This window comes from Artemia sp. Qi Xiang Cuo, chromosome 18 (assembly GCF_049724085.1).
Source record: "Artemia sp. Qi Xiang Cuo chromosome 18, ASM4972408v1, whole genome shotgun sequence".
NCBI classification, from domain to species: Eukaryota; Metazoa; Arthropoda; class Branchiopoda; order Anostraca; family Artemiidae; genus Artemia; species Artemia sp. Qi Xiang Cuo.
In genome coordinates this window covers 40,942,215-40,963,525 of record NC_142811.1, presented here as the reverse complement: position 1 = coordinate 40,963,525, position 21,311 = coordinate 40,942,215, and the positions used below count along the sequence as shown (strand labels likewise).

The 21,311-nt window shown below is 36.3% G+C and overlaps 1 protein-coding gene across 1 annotated transcript in view; it reads left to right on the top strand.

Moving 5' to 3' along the window:
* Window positions 1-21,311, top strand: part of LOC148941499 (uncharacterized protein CG5902) — a 54,816-nt gene that overhangs the window by 6,977 nt on the left and 26,528 nt on the right. The window contains exon 2 of the mRNA XM_089104410.1: window positions 18,000-18,110. Coding sequence (XP_088960536.1) covers window positions 18,000-18,110 — 111 coding nt within the window. The remainder of the gene's footprint in view (window positions 1-17,999; window positions 18,111-21,311) is intronic.

Sequence of the window (21,311 nt, the reverse complement as noted above, 5' to 3'; positions counted from 1 at the left end):
TTTTTGAGGAGAACACTCCTCCACAACTTTCAGGGCAAGGGTTTTAAGTTATGCCCAGTGGGCATATAAGAACAATGTTGGCACAATGTATTATTTATTATTTTTTTCCTTTACAGCAGGGCACTCTGTATCAAAGAAGTTGCTGTAGAAACTTTGTAAAGGGCTCATTCAATTGGAAATGGTAGTGCCTTGTGCCCTTTTTAATAGTTGAAAGTGATTGGAAGGCAATAACACCCCTTCCACGCCCACCATTTCCTGAAACACATCCAATCAAAATTTTGAGATAGCCATTTCGTTCAGCATAGTTGATTTCCAGATAGAAATTTTTAATAGTCAAAAGTGATTGGAGGGCAACTAACCCCCCTCTCATGCCCACCTTTTCCCCAAACACATCCAATCAAAATTTTGAGATAGCCATTTTATTCAATGCAGTTTTAAGTTCTGGAAATTAGGTCTTTGAGAATAAAAAAAAAACCACAGCCCTCAGGGCAAGGGTTGTAAGTTATGTGCTGGGGGAATATAAGGTTTTGTATAGACAGCATTGTCACAGACACTTCAGAAAGGGTTCATTGAATTGGAAATTTAAATGGCTAGTTCCCTTTTTAATAGTTGAAAGTGATTCTAAGGCAACTGACACCCCTTCCACTTCCACCATTTCCCCAAACACATCCAATCAGAACTTTGATATAGCTATTTTGTTCAATGTAGTTAAAAGTTCTGGAAATGATATGTTTGAGCAGGACACTCCCCCCAATGTCTTCAGGGGCAAGGGTTATAAGTTGTGTCCTGGGGGCATATATGGTTCTTATGGAAGGAATGCTTGTATAAACTTCAGAGAGGGCTCATTTGATTGGAAATTGAAAGTTCTAGTTCACTTTTTAAGGGTCGAAAGATATTGGAGGGTAACCAGCTCCCCCCCAAACCCATTTTTCCCAAATGCATCCAATAAAAATTTTAAAATAGCAATTTTTTTTTAAAATAGTTCAAAGATCATATAACAAAAATTCTGGTGTTGACACAACCCCCAAGGCCTGGGGACAGGTGTTATAAGTTATTCCCTGGGGGCATATATGGAAAGGATTAACTTCAAAGAGGGCTCATTTGATTGTAAATTGAAAGTTCTAATTCACTTTTTAAGAGTCAAAAGAGATTGGAGGGCACCTAGCCCCCCCTCCTCTCCACGCCCTTTTTTCCTCAAACCCATTCAATAAGAACTTTGAGATAGCTTTTTTTTTTAAATAGTTCAAAGACCATATAACAAAAACTCCAGGGCTGACACAGCCCCCCAGGGCCCAAGGGCAGGTGTTGTAAGTTATTCCCTGGGGGAATATATGGTTCTTATTGAAGAAATACTCATAAAAACTTCCGAGATTGCTCATTTGATTGGAAATTGAAAGTTATTGTTCTGTTTTTTAGAGTCAAATGAGATTGGAGGGCAACTAGCCCCCCCCCCACATCCCTTTTTCTCCAAATGCATCCAATAAAAATTTTAAGATAGCCATTAAGTTAAAAATTGCTCAAAAGTCACATAACAAAAACTCATGTGTCCATCACAACCCCCCAGGGCCTGGGGGCAGGCATAGTAAGTTAACAACATGGCCTGGGGCATATATGGTTTGTGTGGTTCTCATGGAAGGGATGCTCATATAAACTTCATAGAGGGATCATTTGATTGGAAATTGGAAGTTCTAGTTCAGTTTTTAAGAATTAAGAGAGTTAAGGGCAACTAGCCACCCCCCCCTCCCCCACGCTCATTTTTCCCAAAGCCCAGCCACTACAAATTTTGAGATAGCCAGTTTTTTGGAAATAGTTCAAAAATTAGATAACAAAAACTCCCCCCAGGGCCTGAGGGATAGGCCTTGTAAGTGTTGTCCTGGGGGCGTATATGGTTCTTATGAATGGGATGCTTGTATAAAATTCATGGGGGGGGGGGGCTAATTTGATTGGAAATTGAAAGTTCTAGTTCAAATTTTAAGAGTCAAAAAATATCCAAGGGCAACTAGCCTGCCCCACACCCTTTTTTCCCAAGCCCATCTGATAAAACTTTTATAAATAGCCATTTCATTAAAAATAGTTCAAAGGTCAGATAAGAAAAAATTCTGTGTCAACGGAACCTGCCAGGACCCGGAGACAGGCGTTATGAGTACTGCTCTAGGGGCATATATGGTTCTTATGGCAGGGATGTTTGTATATACCTCAGACGGCTAATTTGTTTGAAAAGTGATAGTACTTGTTCACTTTTTAAGAGTCAAAAACCCTCTCCTCCATGCCCTAAATGCATCAAATAAAAATTTTGAGATAGGCACGTTGTTAAAAATAGTTTGAAGTTCTGATATAACAAAAAAACTCCAGTGTTGACACAGCCCCCCCCCCGGGCCCAGGGATAGGCGTTGTAAGTTATGCCCTGGGGCCATATATGGTTGTTATGGAAGGGATGCTTGTATAAACTTCCTAGAGGGCTCATTTGATTGGAAATCAAAAGTTGTAATTCACATTTTAAAGAGTCAAAAGTGATTGGACGGCAGCTACCCTCCCCCCACACTCCATTTATTTTTTTTCCCAGAGGAACTTCATATAGAAGGGGTCATCATATAAACTTCTAAGGGGGCTCATTCGATTGGAAATAGAGATTTCTAGTACCTTTTTTAAGAGTCAAAAGTGATCAGAGGGCAACTGGCCCCCCATCCCTTTTTCCCCAAATACATCTGATAAAAATTTTTAGGTAGCCCTTTCGTTAAAAATAGTTCAAAGGTCAGACAAGAAAAACTCCTGTGTCGACACAACCCCCACCCCAGGGCCTGGGGCAGGTGTTGTAAGTATTGCTCTGGGGGCATATATGGTTCTTATGGAAGGTATGCTTGTATAAACTTCGGAGGGCTCATATGATTGGAAATTGAGAGTTCTTGTTCACTTTTTAAGAGTCAAAAGATATCAGAGGGCAACTAGCCCCCCTCTCCACGCCCTATTTTCCTCAAACCCATCCAATAAGAACTTTGAGAGAGCCATTTTTCAAAATAGTTCAAAGGTCAGATAACAAAAACTCTGGTGTCGATACATCCCCCCAGGGCCCATGTGTTGCAGTTATCATAGATGCATTTACGAAAAAACTGTTATATTTTGGCATAAAAAATAAATACTGTTATATATGTTTTTCTTCTGCTAACTCTAAAGTAAGTCCTAAAGACCATTTCTGCTTTCTGAACTATAACGGAAATTCGAAGAGCATGGAAACAGACATTCTAGTTGAAGGCTTTCGTTCCAGTGAAGAGATGCATGGATTACAGTTTTTAGAGTTTATTGGTGACGGTGATTCAAGTGTTTTTTATAAGCTAAAACAGTGTGTCTCTTACGGTTCAAACATACGGAAAGATGAATGTGCCAATCACGTCACAAAGTACTATACAACGCATCTTGTGCAAAAATAAGAAAGGTTTGTGGGCCAAATTTATCCCCAGAGGAATTATCCAGCAATTGACAAAAAATTTAAGGGGTTCGATCAAAATAAATTCCGAAAATAGTGGAACAGCGGAAGAATTGAAGAACCTGTTAAAAAGAGGTCCGTACCATGTTTTTGGAAACCACACAAAATGCGATTCCAGTTGCCCAAAATTCATTGATGACAAAATAGAAAGTCGATGGAATACTCTGCCCATGCACTTGTTTGAGGATGTTATGACAGGGGGTAGAGGTTGTGTGTCGAAAATCAGAGCGGCTCCGAAATGACGCAACTACAAACTTCGCTGAAAGCTACATGTCAGTTGTTGCAAAGTTCATCGGGGGAAAGCAAATAAGCCGGTCTAAGGGAGGTTCATACCAAACAAGAGTAAATGGAGCCAGCCTTGCTTATAATTTAGGTCCGAAATGGCATCAATTAGCTTGGAAAAATATTTTTAGGTCCAGTCCTTCTTGCTTGACGAAAAAGTATTGCAAAAAAACAGCAGAACATCGCTTAAGATCTAAACGTAATTTGACCAGTTATTATAGTTCTCTTGGAGGAAAACATTTTGCTGAGTTAAAAAACAGAAATAACAACTTTGGCGATCGGGACTATGGACCAAACTGCAATAAGCCAGATATGACTTCTGATGAAATAAGCTCAGCCAGACAAAAATATACTAAGCAACATTTAAAATTGGATAGTGCCAGTATTAGCCGTTTGTTTTATAATACCAAGGGGCAATCAAAAAATGAGAACTGGGTTGAAGAGAGATCTAGAAGAATAACGAGCAGTTATTTTCATAAAAATGCAACTAGAAAAAATAGCATTAGAGTTGCCCCAATTGTTAAGCAAATTCGAAATTTGGGACCTAGATTCTGCTCTGCCCTTATGAAAAAGGGTTTGGATTTAGAAGTAGTTGCTCTAGAAGCGTATGAAAAGAAATTCAACTTAAATGTCATAAAGGGAGATGAAATAGGACTTAGTGTGCATCCACAGCATCAATATCTTGGTTCATCTTTAGATGGATAGCTCTCTGATGACACACCTTTAGAGATAAAAACTGTACATAATATACCGGAATTCAAAACCATTTTTGATGCTGCTCAGTCCAAAAATCTAGTCAAAGGATTTTTTATTGAATTATCCAGTGAAGGTCTTCAGTTAAAAAAAAATCATTGGTATTTTTCCCAGATACAAGGCCAACTCGAGATACTAGATAGAAAGATATGCCCCTTAATAGTTTTTAACTCCATTGATGACTGGGAAATAATTACAGTTCACCGGTCAAAAGAATACTGGGCGAAAGTATTTCCAAAGCTTGAAGCTTTCTGGAATGAATCCTTACTACCTGAAATTTTAGACTCGAGGTTGGTAAGGAATATAAAAATCAGAGAGCCTATGGTCTCAGAGGATATGAACATCAGAGAGCCAAGCTCGTCTCAAGAAACCAAAAGAGGGAAGAAAAGAAGGTCAAGTCTAGTTGACGTGGACAACAAGAAAAATACACAGAAGGGATCGGGAGACAACGAAGAATCTACCAGTCATTCAGCGCATGAAAACAGCGGTTTTGAAGAAATATTTTGGTCTGATTTGGAATAAATGAATCTTTGTGTTTGCTGTATTTTATGTGATGCATTTTGATGTACTTGTATTTTTGATGTGATGTGACAGTGATGTGATTATTACGGCTCTTTAATTTTAACTAGTAAGTGTGTAATGTAGATTCCCAGCTTGCTATGATGATCAAAGTCGCGTCCTTTTACCAGGCTTGTCCTATATCCATCGTGCTTGGCATAGTTCCAACACTCTTGGTATAGCTCTCACAGGTCCGCCGTTCTTTGCACACTCCCACCACGCTTGGTAGGCACTGCCTGGTGTAGATGATTTCAGAGAGTGGAAAGCCACTCGATATTCCATCTTTTTCTTTCCACCATTTTCATAGTCACTTGTCTCATATCCGATGCTGTTTCTCCAGTGAAGCAGGAGGCTGATTTACATCATCCTTGACTTTTTGCATGTGTTTCACAATAATTTGTTTGTAATGTGATATACAGGCTTTTATATATATCGATTTTCATTCTCACTTGTCTCGTATCCAAGGCTGTTGCTCCAGTGAAGCAGCAGGCTGATTTACATTATCCTGGACATTTTCGCATTTTCATGTAACCTTTGGCATAGTTTTTGTGTCTCACAATATTTCTTACAATATCTCCACTGTCACATATCTTTTAGCCACATATTTCTTTGTTCTTCACTTTAATTTTTGATTCGTCCTGATTTCCATTGTCATGTGTCTTGTAACCGCATTTTTTGTACTTCACTTTTTTCCCTCGCTGTAAGTCTCGCTGGCGCTTATCTTTTAACCGCATATGTCTTTATCCTTCAATTTCGTTCATCATTACTTTAGAATTTTTTTCAGTGACCGCATATGTTTTTCACTTTCGTTTTTGAATCGTTGCAATTTCCACAGCTGCTTATCTTTTAACCACACATTTCTTTGTATTTTAGTTTCGTTTTTGAAACTTTGTAATTTTAGCTGCCACTTAACTTTTAACGCATATTTCTTTGTTCTTCACTTTCGTTTTCGACTCATAATTGTTTTTTTTTTCGCCAGTATTCTCACCACATATTTTTTTATTCATTTTCTTTATCAATAGATCAGATATTTTTTTCAATACCCTTTGCCTTAGCTGCTTGGATTAGTCGTGTCACATTTGATGGTCTAGAATGTTCATTTTCACCGATTGCGGATTTACGTTTTTTAAGGTCGTCCTCTTGATCTTGTCTCATTTGATGCTCTAGTTTGTTCATTTTGAGCAATAGTTAATTTATGTTTATGTCCTTGAGATATTATCAAACTGCTGGAAATATCTTTTGTAAATAGAATCATTACATTTGATATTTTATACTTAGCCATGTTTTTGTGTATTTTTACATGCGCCATAGATAATAAAAATGAAAGAACAGCTCCTGACGCGGAAATGACGTAATTGTGCTTTTGAAATATGTTCATAGATATGACGTTACTCATATGAATTCTTTTTTGAAATTAGGGCTCTTAAAAAATTTCTCAAGCTTGTGACCCATCTAGATGGGTTTTTTTTCAGGCAAAATATCCCAGGGTGCCAATTTTAAAACAAAAATATGGAGCCGTTGTGGGGGAAAAATTTACAAATACATACATGCATAAACAAATAAATAAATGAATATTTATTTTTTTACTTAATTTCTGATCGTTTTTTAAATAATGCCAGAAAATCTGGCTAAATTTACACGGAAAAATCCCCTTCCCACGGAAATATCCTATGGACAATTAAATCCCGGTGAAAATTTAACCAGGACAATTACCCTCAACATCTCCGTAGGTAAAATTGAGTCGGTAAAGCTAAAGCAAGACATATAAAAATAATTTCGTACATGAATTACGGGAACGTCCCCCATGATAAAATTTCCCCTTTAAAGTTCACCCCCCCCGAACTTCCCTCCACATGGAAAATTCTACCCTTAGAAAGTTATCCCAGCAGAAAATTCTCCCCCCCCCCCACCCTAAAAAAGTATGCATACTTCCCAGTAAAAAATACTATACGTAAACAATGGGCAAAATTTATAACTTAAAGACCTTTCCCCGGGGGCTGCGGGGGTTATGTTGACTGCAAAGGATATTTATTGGGCCTTTCAACTATGCTGAACAAAATGGCACTCTCAAATATTGAATCGCCGGTTTTAGAAAAAAAAAGGGGCGTGGGAGGGGTCTAGTTGCTCTCCAATCTTCTTGGTGACTTAAAAAGAGCACTAGAACTTTTAATTTCTGTTCGAGTGACCTCTCTCCCGACATTCTAGAATCACTGGGTCGATACGATCACCCCTGGGGGAAAAAAACAACAGGCACCTGTGATCATTCTTCTGGTAAAAAATACGAAATTCCACATTTTTTCAGACAGGAGTTTCAAACGGAAAGGCGAAATAACATCCAATCGTCAGGACATCCAACGCCATAACATGCACAAAATCCCTCATAACATCGACAAAATAATCCGTCAGAACCACCAACCGTCACAACATCCAAAATTTAAAACTATACTTTTTGGGGGTTTAAGGGGGAAAAGATACCTAGGTTAGGTTGGGTTACGTATTTAATATATGCTATGCTTTACCCCCACCCCCCTGATGTACAAATATATAGCCGAAATTTGTTTCTAAACTATTATATACTTATTGCTCTTATATATACTATGTGGTTCTTATGAAAGGGATGCTTGTATAAACTTCAGAGAGGGTTCATTTGAATGGAAATTAAAAGTTGTAGTTCATTTTCTCAGAGTAAGAAGGATCGGAGGGCAACTAGCCCCTCCCGCCCTCCACGCCTTTGGGTGTATTGGATGGATAAACCAATCCAATAAAAATTTGAGGTGACCATTTTGTCACAAATAGTTCAATCATCAGATATTAAAACTCCAGAGTCAACACAACCCCCCAGGGACAGGCGTTGTGAGTTATAATCTGGGGATATATATGGTTCTTATAGAAGGGATACTCATATAAACTTCAGAGAGGGCTCATTTGATTGAAAATAGAAAGTTCATTTTTAATGAGTCAAAAGAGACCAAAGCTTAATTAGTCCCCCCATGCCCTTTTTCCCAAAACCCATCCGATAAAATTTTGAGATAACAATTTTGTTAAAAATAGTTCAAACGTCAGATAATAAAAACTCCAAGGTTGACACAAACCCATTGTTCACTTTGATATTGTTAATTTGATATCAGTTTTGATACTTTGACAAATATTTGATTTTTTTTTAAGTTTGTTGTTTTTTTAAATAAGGAATTTTTAAAAACTTGAAATTTTTTGCAATCAAAATCGAACAAAAATTAATTAAAAAAAAAAATTTCCAAAAAAATAGTTTTTCAAATAAAAGTATAGGCCATTTAAACTTAAGCTCAGTAGATACAAATACCTATTAAATTCAAACTCAAAACGACCAGAAATTACTATTAAAGAATAAATGAAGCCCAAAACAAACAGAAATTGAATAAACAATCATAGCAAAAACATACAACAAGCAATAATATAAATGAATATGAAAATCAAGCTTAAAACGAAAAAAAAAAATTCTTATTGAAGTATAAATGAAACTTGAAATGAACAGAAATTAAACTTTTACACTGAGAGAAGGAGGTCATACCAAAACTCTTGTTTGTAGTGATTTTTGTTTGTTTCAAGCTTGATTTGCATATTCAATTTAAGTTTCATTCGTTTTATGATTTATTTGTTAATTTACAATGATAATTGTATGTTTGTTTGCATTGATTGTTGATTGAATTTCTATTTGTTTTAAGTTTCATTTATACTTCAGTATGAAAATATTTTTTTTTTTGTTTTAAGATTGATTTTCATATTCAATCTAAGCATTTGTTCAACATAGTTAAAAAGTCCGGAAATTATGTTTTTGAGGATGACTCTCCCCCCAGAACCCTCAGGGCAGGGGTTGTAAGTTAAGCCCTGGGGGCATATAAGTTGTTTTTTTTTATAGAAAGCATTGTCATAGAAAATTCAAAAAAGAATCATTTGATTGCGAATTGAAATGACTAGTGCCCTTTTTAATAGCCAAAAGTTATTGGAGGGCAAGTAACCCCCCTCTCACGCCCACTTTTTCCCCAAACATATCCAATCCAAATTTTGAAATAGCCATTCTATTCAATATATTTGGAAGTTCCAGGAGTTATGTCTTTGTGGGTAACAACCTTCTCAGAACCTTCAGGTCAAGGACTGCAAGTTATGCCCTGGGGCGTGTAAAATTTTTTTAGAACGCGTTGTCGTAGAAACTTCAACTTTACTGAAAAAAAATACAAATGAATGTGCATTGTCAGTTTAATATGCATATACTGATATTCATTAATCAAAAAGTTAATATTATTTGATTTATTAAAGTTATAAAAGTAAAAACATTTATATTTTTTCAGTAAATTGCAAATTATGTTCTGACCTTGGGAAGGCATAGGGGTTTTGAGTCCTACTCATGTTAATTTCTGCTCGTTTTGAGTTTGACTTGGTTATTTATTGCAATTTCTGTTCGTTTTGGGTTTCATTTATTTATCGATGCTGATTTGTGGTAGCTTCATGCTTTGTAGATTATTTGATTTTATTTTTGCTATTTTTTGGTTTAATGGAGTTCTTTACTTTTCTTTGAAAAACTTATTTTGTGGAAAAACTTTTTTAATTAATCAAACAGTTCGTGGTAACGAACTGTAAAGTAAGGAGCGACCCGGCTCAATGGTAACCAAAACTGTAGAAAACGGAATTTGATACCAATAGATACATCAAAAGAATCAGATTTTAATGCTGATTTCAAATATATAAGTTTCATCAAGTTTAGTCCTACCAATCAAAAGTTACGCGCCTGAGAAAATTTGGCTGATTTTCGAAAAAAGGGGGAAAGACCCCCCAAAAAGTTATAGAACCTTAATCAGGGATGCGTGTTTATTTGTTTTTTTTTCCAGGGGTGATCGTACTGACCCAGTGGTCTTATAGTATCGCAGGACGGCTCATTAGAACAGAAATTAAAAATTCTAGTGCCTTTTTTAAGTCACCAAAAAAATGGAGGGCAACTACGCCCTCTCCCATGCTCATTTTTTCCCCAAAGTCACCCGATCAAAATTGTGAGATAGCCATTTTGTTCAGCATGGTCGAAAATATTATAAATACGTCTTTTAGGATGACTTAATCCACCGAAGTCCCTGGGGGGAGGGCTGAAAGTTATGAACTTTACCACTTGTTAACATATAGTATTGGTTTTTGGGAAGTATAGAGACGTTATCTGAGGGGTTTTTTTCGGGTAGCGGGGGGGGCGTGGGTTGGTGGTTCTGTTGGAGGATCTTACCATGAAGGAAGTTTTCATGGGAGAAGAGACATTGCTATGAAGGGGGTGCCAGATTTCCCAGCATTTTTTAAATAAAGATCAGAAATTATATATATAAAAAAAAAACAAGTTTTCCAACTGAAAATAAGGAGTAACATCAAAACTTAAAACGAACAGAAAATATTACGTGTATGATTGGGTTCACCTCCTAGTCAATACCTCGCTCTTTAAGCCAAAGATTTTTTAGTACTTTCATTAGAGCTATTTATTCTAAATAACGGCCTTTGTGATTAAGGGGTCATTTTTAAGAATTGGACCAAAATTCAAACTTCAGCTTAAAGAGCGAAGTATTGACTAGGGGGCGAGCCCCCTAATATACGTATTAAAATATATGAATATAGAAGGTCGTTACGTAAGTCAATTCGTAAGTTACATATATTTATTAATAATAAAAACGTTCGTAAATAAAATTAAACAAGTTTCGAGAAAGCCATTTAACCAAATAAAAGTAAAATTAATATTCTAATTTTGTTTTAATTATTCATGTACGGGGAGCCAAAATCAAAACCTGCATTAATTCAAAAACGTTCAAAAATTAAATAAATAAAAAAACAAGTTTTTTTAACTGAAAGTAAGGAACGACGTTAAAACTTAAAAGGAACAGAAATTATTCCGTATATGAAAGGGGCTGTCCCCTCCACAACGCCTCGCTCTTTACGCTTAAGTTTGACTTTCTCACAACTCTTATTTTTGTTAAACAATAAAAAACTTTAGCGTAAAGAGCGAGGCGTTGAGGAGGGGACAGCATCTTTCATATACGGAATAATTTCTGTACGTTTTAAGTTTTAACGTCATTCCTTACTTTCAGTTTAAAAAAACTGTGTGTCTGTGTGTGTGTCTGTGTGTGTGTGTCTGTGTGTGTGTCTGTGTTTTTTTTTTTTATTTAATACCATACAAGGATGAGACCTTTGCTAAAGCTTTTCTATCAACAGAATCAAGTGCTTGCTCATAATCTATAAAACTAAAGACCAAAGGTGTTTGACAACTCAGGCACTACACAATTATTCATCTAAGAGTGAAAATTTGGTCAGTACATCCTCTCCCCTTTCTAAAACCGCACTGTTCTTCTCTTAAAACTTTGTCTACAGCATCTGTCAGTCTAAAAACTGTCATGTTGCTAAGTAGTTTGCTACCTACAGAGACCCAACTAATTCCTTGGTAATTACTGCACTCCCTCTTATCACTAGCTTATACAGTGGTTTAATTAAGGTTTTCCTAAAATTGTTAGGTACTTCCCCTTTTTCAAAAATCATATTCATAATCTTCATTAACTTATTTCTAACCTCAGAGCCACCATATATAAGAAAATTATTCACTACCCTATTAGCATCTGGAGCCTTATTATTTTTAATCCTTTTAGTACTGTCACTAATTCTTCCTCACAAAATAAATCTTCCTTCACTTCCAAGGTATCACAAACTTTTTCATTTTCCTCTATATCTTTTCCTGCAATTTCATCTTGCTTTAGCACATTCTCAAAATGTTCTGCCCATCTCTCTTCAACTCTTTTCTTATCACTAAGTGTGGCACTGTTCCTATCTTTAGACTACTCCCTCTCAATTTATTAACATGCCAGTAAAATATTTTACTATTGTGTTGTCTAGCTGCATCTTCCAGATCCTTGGCAATTTTATCCATGGCCTCCACTTCACAGTAAATTTAAACAAAAATTGAGTCTACACTTGTATCCTAAATAAATACATATATCCTGCTTAAAAAAAAAAAAAATCCATAATAGTCTTTGTTTATATCCGTGACATTAGTGTTTGTCTTAATACTGACTCCCAACCAATGTTTGATTTACCTTAAATCACACTTGCTAGCAAAAGCGTTAATCCTTTATCCACCAGTTTCGGTGATGGTAAGGAGCTGTCTCATCTGTTGTGTCCCAAATGGTGCATCTTGTTTGTTTTTTTTGCTACTCCCTGTCCATTAATTTTTTGACTGTATCTACAGTGAAAGAAATGACTTTGTTCCCATTGAGAGTTCCATAAGCTGACAACTCTGTTGGTAAAAAGCTTGTTTCTCAGTCTGGTGTTTGCTCATTTTTTGAAAAGCTTATAAGAATGACCTTGAGTTGTTTTTTAATCTTCTTGTTTCAAAGTTCAAGAGATGCTGATAATAGGATTCAGAATCTTGTAAGCTGTAATCCTATCACCGCTCTTGCTACAATAAGTGAGGGGGGTACTTGAAACTCCTAGACATTTGATGAATAAGAGACATTTTAGAGACCTTTAATACATTTTATTACCCTTTACTAGACTGATTCAAGATCATTTCAAATAAGTCCTATTGACTGGGCATACTACAAACATCCTGAACTCCAAACTTTGCTAAACTAAACTCTCATAGAACTTGGTCATGACACTTTGGGACTTTGTAGTGAATGTTGTTTTAACTGTACCAAGTGTGTGGTTGGCCTTTCCAACAGTTGTTTGTGTATAGAGATGAAAAATAAACTCATTGCCAACAAGATCAACAAGGTATCTTTCTGCCTGGCTGCTGGAGATATGTTTACATGAACCATCACTACACTCCATATTGTATTTGGTACATGGTTTTTCTTTCCAAGATAAAGTCTTGCATCCAGCTTCCAAGTGTTATCTCATTGTGTAAATGCATTGAGATCTTGTAGGATTAACTGAATGCTATCTCCTGTGTCTTTATTCCTGAGAGTTTCATTCACTTAGCTCAACTGCTCTCTTGTATAGCAAAAAGCCCCTAAACTAGGATTTTACCAGAGGAGAATACAATTTACAAACAGTCCCCTTTTGGTCACAACTAATTGTACTGGTCATTTTTGTAAATATAACATTCTATTGATCATATATGTCAAAGCAATCCGTTCAAGTCTAATCTTTACATGCATCATAGCTTAGTACTTTTTAGTTATATTTTAGCCAATACCATACCAAGGATAGTCATTTCTGTCTTTCATGGTTATGTTTAAAGTGTTTTAACTGCAGTATAAACTAAATAACAACACATGCCCAGCAGCAAGGAAATCCAACAGATGCTTAAGCATAATAAACTAATGAAAATAAAAAAAAAGTTTAAAAAGACATAATGTAATTTACCATGTGAGACTAAAGACTCAAACTCTCACTAACACACATTAACAGAGTATCAGAGAAACTGGACTAAATGAACTAACTGTCATGCTATTATCAGCAAGAAAAAAACTTTATTTGTATGCCTATAACTAGGGATCAAATTAAATCAAGTTTAACACAAATCAGGCAATTTAGTCTTAAGGTTTATATTTCAAATGTATGCTTTTAGTCTGCTATTCTTCACACTCCTGTGATTTTAATGTAATAGCAGCTCCTGTATGGCATTTTAGACTGATGACTGAGCAAAGTACCAGGATTGAAAGAGCTCTAATGATAGTATCAAAGCAGGCAGAAATGTTGTCTAAAGAGCTGCTGACAAAGTTTAAAATGCTAACTCTGAAAAAAAGAAGAGAGAAACTCTGCATTGATTTTGGAAGAAAATCTCTGATCCACCCAATCCACAAAACCCTTTCCCCCCCTCAATCCACAACAAAACGACTCCCGCGCAGGGTTGCAGTGCCTGTTGAGAAACTTCAGCTGGTATGCTGTGCCCATCAGCGGTTAGCGAAAAGTTTTATACCTAGTTTTGTAAATATGTACAACAAAAATCAGGAGGATTGATTAGTTTTTTTTTGTTGCTGTTATATATTCAATCTTTAATGTGACTGTAATGTGACTAATGCTTGCATAATGTGACTAATGCTTTTTAATGTGACTATACCAAAGAAATTTGGCAGTGCCATGAAGAATTTGGTGAAAGTAAATGTTTATCTATCTAACATCATAAGATGAGAATTCTGCTGTCATTTGATAGCTGAGGTTCAGCTTTATCCATCTAGTAGTTCACATTTCTGAAATTTGCTTTTTATTTTTATGTAGGTTAAAAATATTTTGAAAATATATACCACAAATAGAAAAATTATATTTGTAAGCAAATATGGATCATCCTCTAAGAAATAAGTTTAAGCAATACTGTATTGTATTCTGTTTTGGTGAATGGAGCTAAAACTGATGAATTCATTGACACAGGTATTTTTTCTTTTGGTGTAAGTTACAGCTTAAAACATATCATTAAATTATATGTTTCAAAAGGAAGATAAACCATTAAGAAAGTTTTTCCACAAAGGAAGGGAAAGGAAAACAATTCTATTATCACATTAAAAATGGAAAAGACAGTTACATAAACAAGGTTTGAGAGACTCATGAGAACTAGAAGCAAAACAAGCAGAATATTTTGATAGACATGATCAGCACCAAACAAATAAAGAGAATATACCTGTATCATCAAAGACAGACTATTTTTCATACAATGAAGCCAATTCCAATGAGCTTCATTCCAATGAAGCTCTTAGAAATTGTCAAGGCAATTCAGAAACAAGTAAAATCTCATGAAACTTATGGGGCCTATTTGTAGAAGACAAATCAGTAGCCACAACATAAATGACATAAACTCTATCAGAACAAGAATTTGCTAATTTTCAGCCTTGGAAGAAGAGCTAGATGACTTTAAGGTATTTGAACAGGCAAGATGACAATAATTAAGGTACTATATTAAATAAAGTAAATGTACAAAGACCCATAGCATGATGAGGTACAATGAATCTCAGGTGATAAAAATATTCCGTCATTATGGCTTATCTTTATGTTCACTTTATCTATATGATATTTAAATGACAGGTACTGTTTGGTTGGATGCCAATATACCTGGTACTATCAATTCTAAAATTTTATGGTATTTAAATGACAGGTAACTGTTTAGCTGAATACCAGTGTACCTGGTATCATCATGGACTGCATGATATACCGACAATCAGGCCAGGATTTACCACTAAGCCCGGGCCTAGGGGCGCACAATGCCAGGGGGCACAATCAATTTTCACTGAGTGATTCCTTTTCTTAACACAACTGGACTGATGTGATTTATCATCTAAGTGCCAGGTGCACTCCACTACCATGCAAATTTACACCTCAGAAATATCAAACTATGCAAGTGAGCTATTGAGTTTTCATTCCAGTGATCTTGAGCTTATGATTGTAGATGAATGCTTACATTTGAAACCGTTCCTGGTACAAAATACTGATGAAGGAAAAAGATAGCATGACTTTAACTAATGTTAGCTAGGTTTTGTGCCATTTTGATGCAGTTGACATCTATTCAAACATTGACAATGCCTTAAGAATGGTTATTAGTGTACCTGCCACAAACTGCACATGAGAAAGATCCTCTCCCATCCTTTACGAAGTGAAGAACTACTTAAGATCTTCAATCAGCCACCACAACAGATTGGCATCATTATCCCAGCTCGCTATTGAGGAAAGGCTAACTCAAGATATGCAATACAATGATCACACCATTACACAAAAAAAACTTGTCACAAAATAAATTTAGCAGCACACCCATCACAGACCTCTGAAGGTGATTTTGAACCATATTCATCAGAACCAAATGTACTTTTTAGACCCCAAAAAAGAACACCTTTCACATCTTTTAAATTATTAGATCAGTCGTAACCCAACAGATCTCTTGAAAGGAATATTGTGAGAAACAAACAACTATGCTAAAGGTTACATGAAAATACAATATATATATATATATATATATATATATATATATATATATATATATATATATATATATATATATTGGATTTGAATTTTACTTAAAAAATTTAATATATTTTTTATAGGGGGGCCCCGCTAAAAAAAGTTCCAATCAGGCCCCACACTTAGTCGATCCGGCCCTGTCAGTGATTGAGCATATTTTTTTTAATGAGTAATTACCAATCCACTGAACAAAGGCAAATATAGAGTCCTGGTTCAGTGGACGAACTGTCACTTTGCTTCTTTTCGGTTTTGGCATGTTGTTCTTTGCTTGTAACAGGATTACAAAATGGCCGGTGGTTTGCAATAGGCCCATTGAGAGGGGAGGACGATAAAGTTCACTGACATACCAGGTCTAAAGTACTGCCAGTTTGACGGCTGGGGACGTTCACTACTTGTGTCAGATCAAGTGCATTGGATAGACACTGTTTGTTGGCCTGGTTGAAGTTGCCTCCAACAATAAGGGCAAGAGCCGCATATGCACGTCAAAAATTATCAAGGCAGGATTTTCAGGATAATAGATAGATGCCACTATCAGGCACAAAAACTTCTTTGATAGTTGGGAAGGCTTACATTCAGCACTTCATGGCAAGAGTCACTGGGGGCACTTAGCAGTTTGGATGGGAGGTCATTATGCGAAAATACAGTCCAACACCACCGCCTCTGCAGCTTAGGCCTCTATCATGGCGGGAGTTAAAAAAAAGCAAGTACAGCCTTTGATATATCCGGTATATCAAATTGATATATGCACCCTTTTTTGTTTTGATAGGTCATAAATAAATTGAATTCAATTCAATTGAATATCCAGTATTATTTGTGATATCCCAAAATTCAGTCATAATTGCTATAGGTACACTGGATTCTCATAAGAAGACTTCTAGTTCGTCCATCTTGTTAGTCAAGGAGCGGGCATTGGTCATAAAAAAAGAGGGAGTTTGCGATTTGGCAGACAGGAATTCAGGACATAAAACAGGAGGAGTTTTGCTGGAATAAGCAGAAACAGTCACATCTGCATACCATGGCGTAAGAGTCTGTGGGATTTCATAGTGCGTCTGACAGTTTATTTTTACAGGTGACTGTAGTCTAACTTTCTGTTTAGTCTTTAATCTGGTCAACAGATCAGAAACATGCACTGGGATATAATCTGACTTATTCCTTTTGCCTCCGCGCTTGCCTCTGCGTGTGCGTCTTTAGGTGATTATCGGCAAGGTCACAACATTGCCATCTGGTGGCCTTTTAGGAGTTCAAATTGCCATAGTGACGTATATAGATGGCGCCACTACGTGTCAAAGTGAATAAAGTTTGAAAATAGTCGATTTTTCGATTATGTCTGGCATGAATACTGCACTAAACAAAGTCAAAAGGGCGAAGTCTTTGATTACTTACATTGCCAGGACAAGAAACTAGGAACACTAGCAAGCTAAACTAGGCATGGGTGCAAAGCAGCTATTCAGCGCTTGCTACGCCATCATCCTTGGGGTGGGTTAGTCATGACCTGCAAATCATTGGGCTTGAATATTTCCCTGTACAGTATAAATTTTATTTTCTATTTGTATTGTGTTCTTAAGTCTGTAGCTATACCTGAACACATAGGGGGGGGTATCTCCAATAGAATATAAAAGGCTCCCAACCCTTAATATTTCTCTAAAAGATCCTTTTTGAAAAGATCTTTTAAAGGAAAAATGTACTGCCCTTCGCAGTACATATATATATATATACATATATATATATGTACATATATATATATAGTACATATATATATGTACGCAGTACATATATATATATATATATATATATATATATATATATATATATATATATATATATATATATATATATATATATATATATATATATATATATATATATATATATATATTCGACCCTCCCCTAGTCCTGAGGTATGTGCGCCTATGCTTATAGCTATAAGAAAAATTATTGAAAAAAGCATATTTAAGCCATTTAATTGCTGGTGGTGATCTTTTTTCAGCCCCCTTTTTGTAACTTGGAAAATTGGGAAAGAGAAACGGCTTCGAGGATGCATTGGAACATTTTCAGCCATGAAATTGTCATCTGGTCTCAAAGAGTATGCTTTATCAAGGTAATTTTTCTAAAGTTCTTTTATTTCATTGCATCTATACTTTGAGCAGAAATATTGCTATGCTTAATATAATTTGAAAACTTCTAAACTATTAACTAAGATGGCAAAAAATTATTGCTTTGGTGAATTCAGTTTCCTGTTGTTTCTTCTTTTTGTTGTTATCATGTTTAAAACAGTTTCCTCATCCACTCTTGTAAGCATCCAATCTTATTCTGAATTTCTGAGGCTAGGCTAGTTTATATATTGCTCAGCAGTTATAAGATCTAGTTCTTTTTGTTTCTTATTTATTCTTTGTCATTGATGCTATTCTCTTTCATTTTGCTTCCTAGCCATCTCTCTTCACTTCTTATTCAGCATATCCTCCCTCAAATGACACCGACAAGCATAAAACTCTACAGATTTCCAATATTTAGTATTCCTAGGTGGAACTTCCATGTGTCTAATATTCAGAACAAGAGAATTCCTTCATCCCCCTCCTTAAATTTCTAATAAATTCAAGCTTCATCCCATCCACTTACTTTGAACATATCTCTCGCCCATCAAACAGTTCTTAGAATGTACCTGTTAGAAAAGATAGAATTTGTTTTTCTTTGAAATTTGAGTTTCTTGTGGTCTCTGGTAAATTTTTGGCTATGTTTTTTATTAAAAAATTTTTTAGGCCCAAGTTCATTCCTGCTAATCAGTTATATTTTTCATTTTTCTTCTTTTTTGCCATAAAATCATTACCTGACAACTTTATTTGCTTTTGTTTGTGTCTTTTTTAAGTAAGTCTTTGGTGTTTAGGCTGTTCAAGGGTTTAGGCTGTTCCTAAACACTTGAAGAACAGAATGTAAAAACTCACGTGCTGATGCTAATAAATTTTCTCATATTTCCCCACTTCTAGGATTATGTGAGAGCCTAAAATCAAACAACATGTTTGATTTTGAGCATTGTATAATACTCAGAATTTCTAGGATTATGTGAGAGCCTAAAATCAAACAATATGTTTGATTTTGAGCATTGTATAATACTCAGAATACTCATCGTATTTTGAGTATTGAAAGGGTCACTATTTAAAATGCATTGCTTTGTATGTTTTTTTTCAATTACTTAGAATCTTCAGTTACAAAATTTTTAAGCATGGCTCCTCAATTAATTCTTTATTTTTCAAAAATGAATTTAAGGTTTGACCCCCCCCCCCAGGTAAATCCTCCCTATCTAGAGGTTGAATCCCCCAATCTCTTTGTCCAAATAACCATTTTAACTTTTTCGCCTTGAAACAAGCAATTCAAGTTCATATATCCAAATTTATGTGCATTATGACATGTTTCTGCACCAAGAGTGTGAGAATAATTAACCTCCCCTCAGGTATTTCAGAGGTTTTTAGCAAAACCACTCTCATCAGTGATCAATCAGTCGTTCAAGGAGCACAAATTCCCGAGTGCTTGGAAAAAAGCCTACGTCCGCGTCTTACCTAAAGTCAAAGACCCGAAGTCCTGCAATCAGCTTCGTCCGATTTCTATTACGCCTAATATGGCTAAAGTGACTGAATCTTTTATTTATAGAGAGCTCCTAGCCCAAGTTCAGCCAGCCCTAGATCCGTTTCAGTACGGCTGCTTGAAAGGGAGTAGTACGACGCATTATCTAGTACGTCTCTACCACCTGATTACCGAGTGGTTGGACAAAGGCAGTAGCCTCGTTGACCTGCTTTTAGTCGACTATCGTAAGGCTTTTGACTTGATCCGCCACTATACAGCAGCAAATAACCTCAAAAAGATGGGCGCTAGGAAGCATATTTTGCTCTTAGTTGTTGACTTCCTGCGTAACCGCTGTCAGTGTGTCTATGCTCTCTTCCCTAGTGACTTAAACTCTGAGTGGGCTGAACTAACGTGTGGCGCACCACAAGGCACTAAGCTGGCAGCTCTTTTGTTTTTAGCGGTAATTAACTACATTATCCTCGAGTTTGAAGACAGATTCAAATACGGTGACGATCTCTCCCTACTTCCAAAAGATCTGGCTGTAAAGTCAGACGTGTTTCCCCAGTTCAGCAGAGTGATCATGAACTCCGTTATCGAGGCGTGTATATGATACGACCTCCAGATTCCTATGACTAACACAAAAGTCATGATGTTTAATCCGCTTAAGAGTGACCTATCATTCCTGGTTCCTTGGTACCCTACTACCTCTACCTCAGTGATTCTCGGGGTTACTTTCAGTGACGACTGTTCATTTAGCGCGCACATCGCCGGTCTGGTGAAAAAAGGTAGTTACGCATTACAGTCGCTAATTACCTTGCGCCGACTGGGTTTCTCACAAAGTCAGCTGAAGACGGTTTACGTCACGTATGTGCGCCCAATCCTTGAATATGCGTGTCCTGTGTGGGGCCCTCAGGCTCATAATATTGAATACCTAAGTGAAGATCTGGAAGCCATTCAAAAACGGGCAGTGAAAGTGATACTAGGCCCGAAATACAACTCTTATGAGGCTGCCCTTAGTACCTTACGACTGCCTACGTTGCGTGATAGGCGCTTACAGTTAATGTGCAATTTTGGGCAGTCCCTTCTTTCGTCCCAGAAACACCGTTCGTTGCTTCCCCCTCCTGCACCTATCACCGCCAACACCCGCCATAAAAATCAACTAGTGCCGCCAAAGTGTCGAACAACCCGTCACGGCAATTCTTTCGTGCCTTTTTTTGTCAGTTATTTAAACCGCCAGTGACCAGTTTTATGTAATGTACTAAACAGCGCCATTTAGTCGGGGCTTCGGCCACGGCTACGATAGTTGTTTATAAATAAATGAGTCTATGAGTCTATGAGTCTATGTTGGTTTTTAGCTAAGATGAAGGAAGAGACCTTTTGTTTGAACAAAAGAATATGAATGAAAAACAGAATGCATGAAAATGCATAAATTTACCCCCCCCCCTTCTTTGCATTGAGAGCTCCATGAAAAATAATTAAATACTCACAGTACTCTTTGATATTTTTGGCTATATTTATGAAACGAAAAATTGTTTCCAGATAAAATACCTTGCCAGATAGGATTATAACTAAGGCTTATTAAGTATGTCAAATGGTATTATCTGTACCTGTTGACTAAGTGAATAAGAGGGATTCCTTCTAAGATTGGTCCAAAGGATCTTCCTGAAGAAAATGTTTGGATCTAAATCACATATTCTGGTCATCGGATCCCACAGCTATAGGTAGTAAGGTAGTAATAGCAATT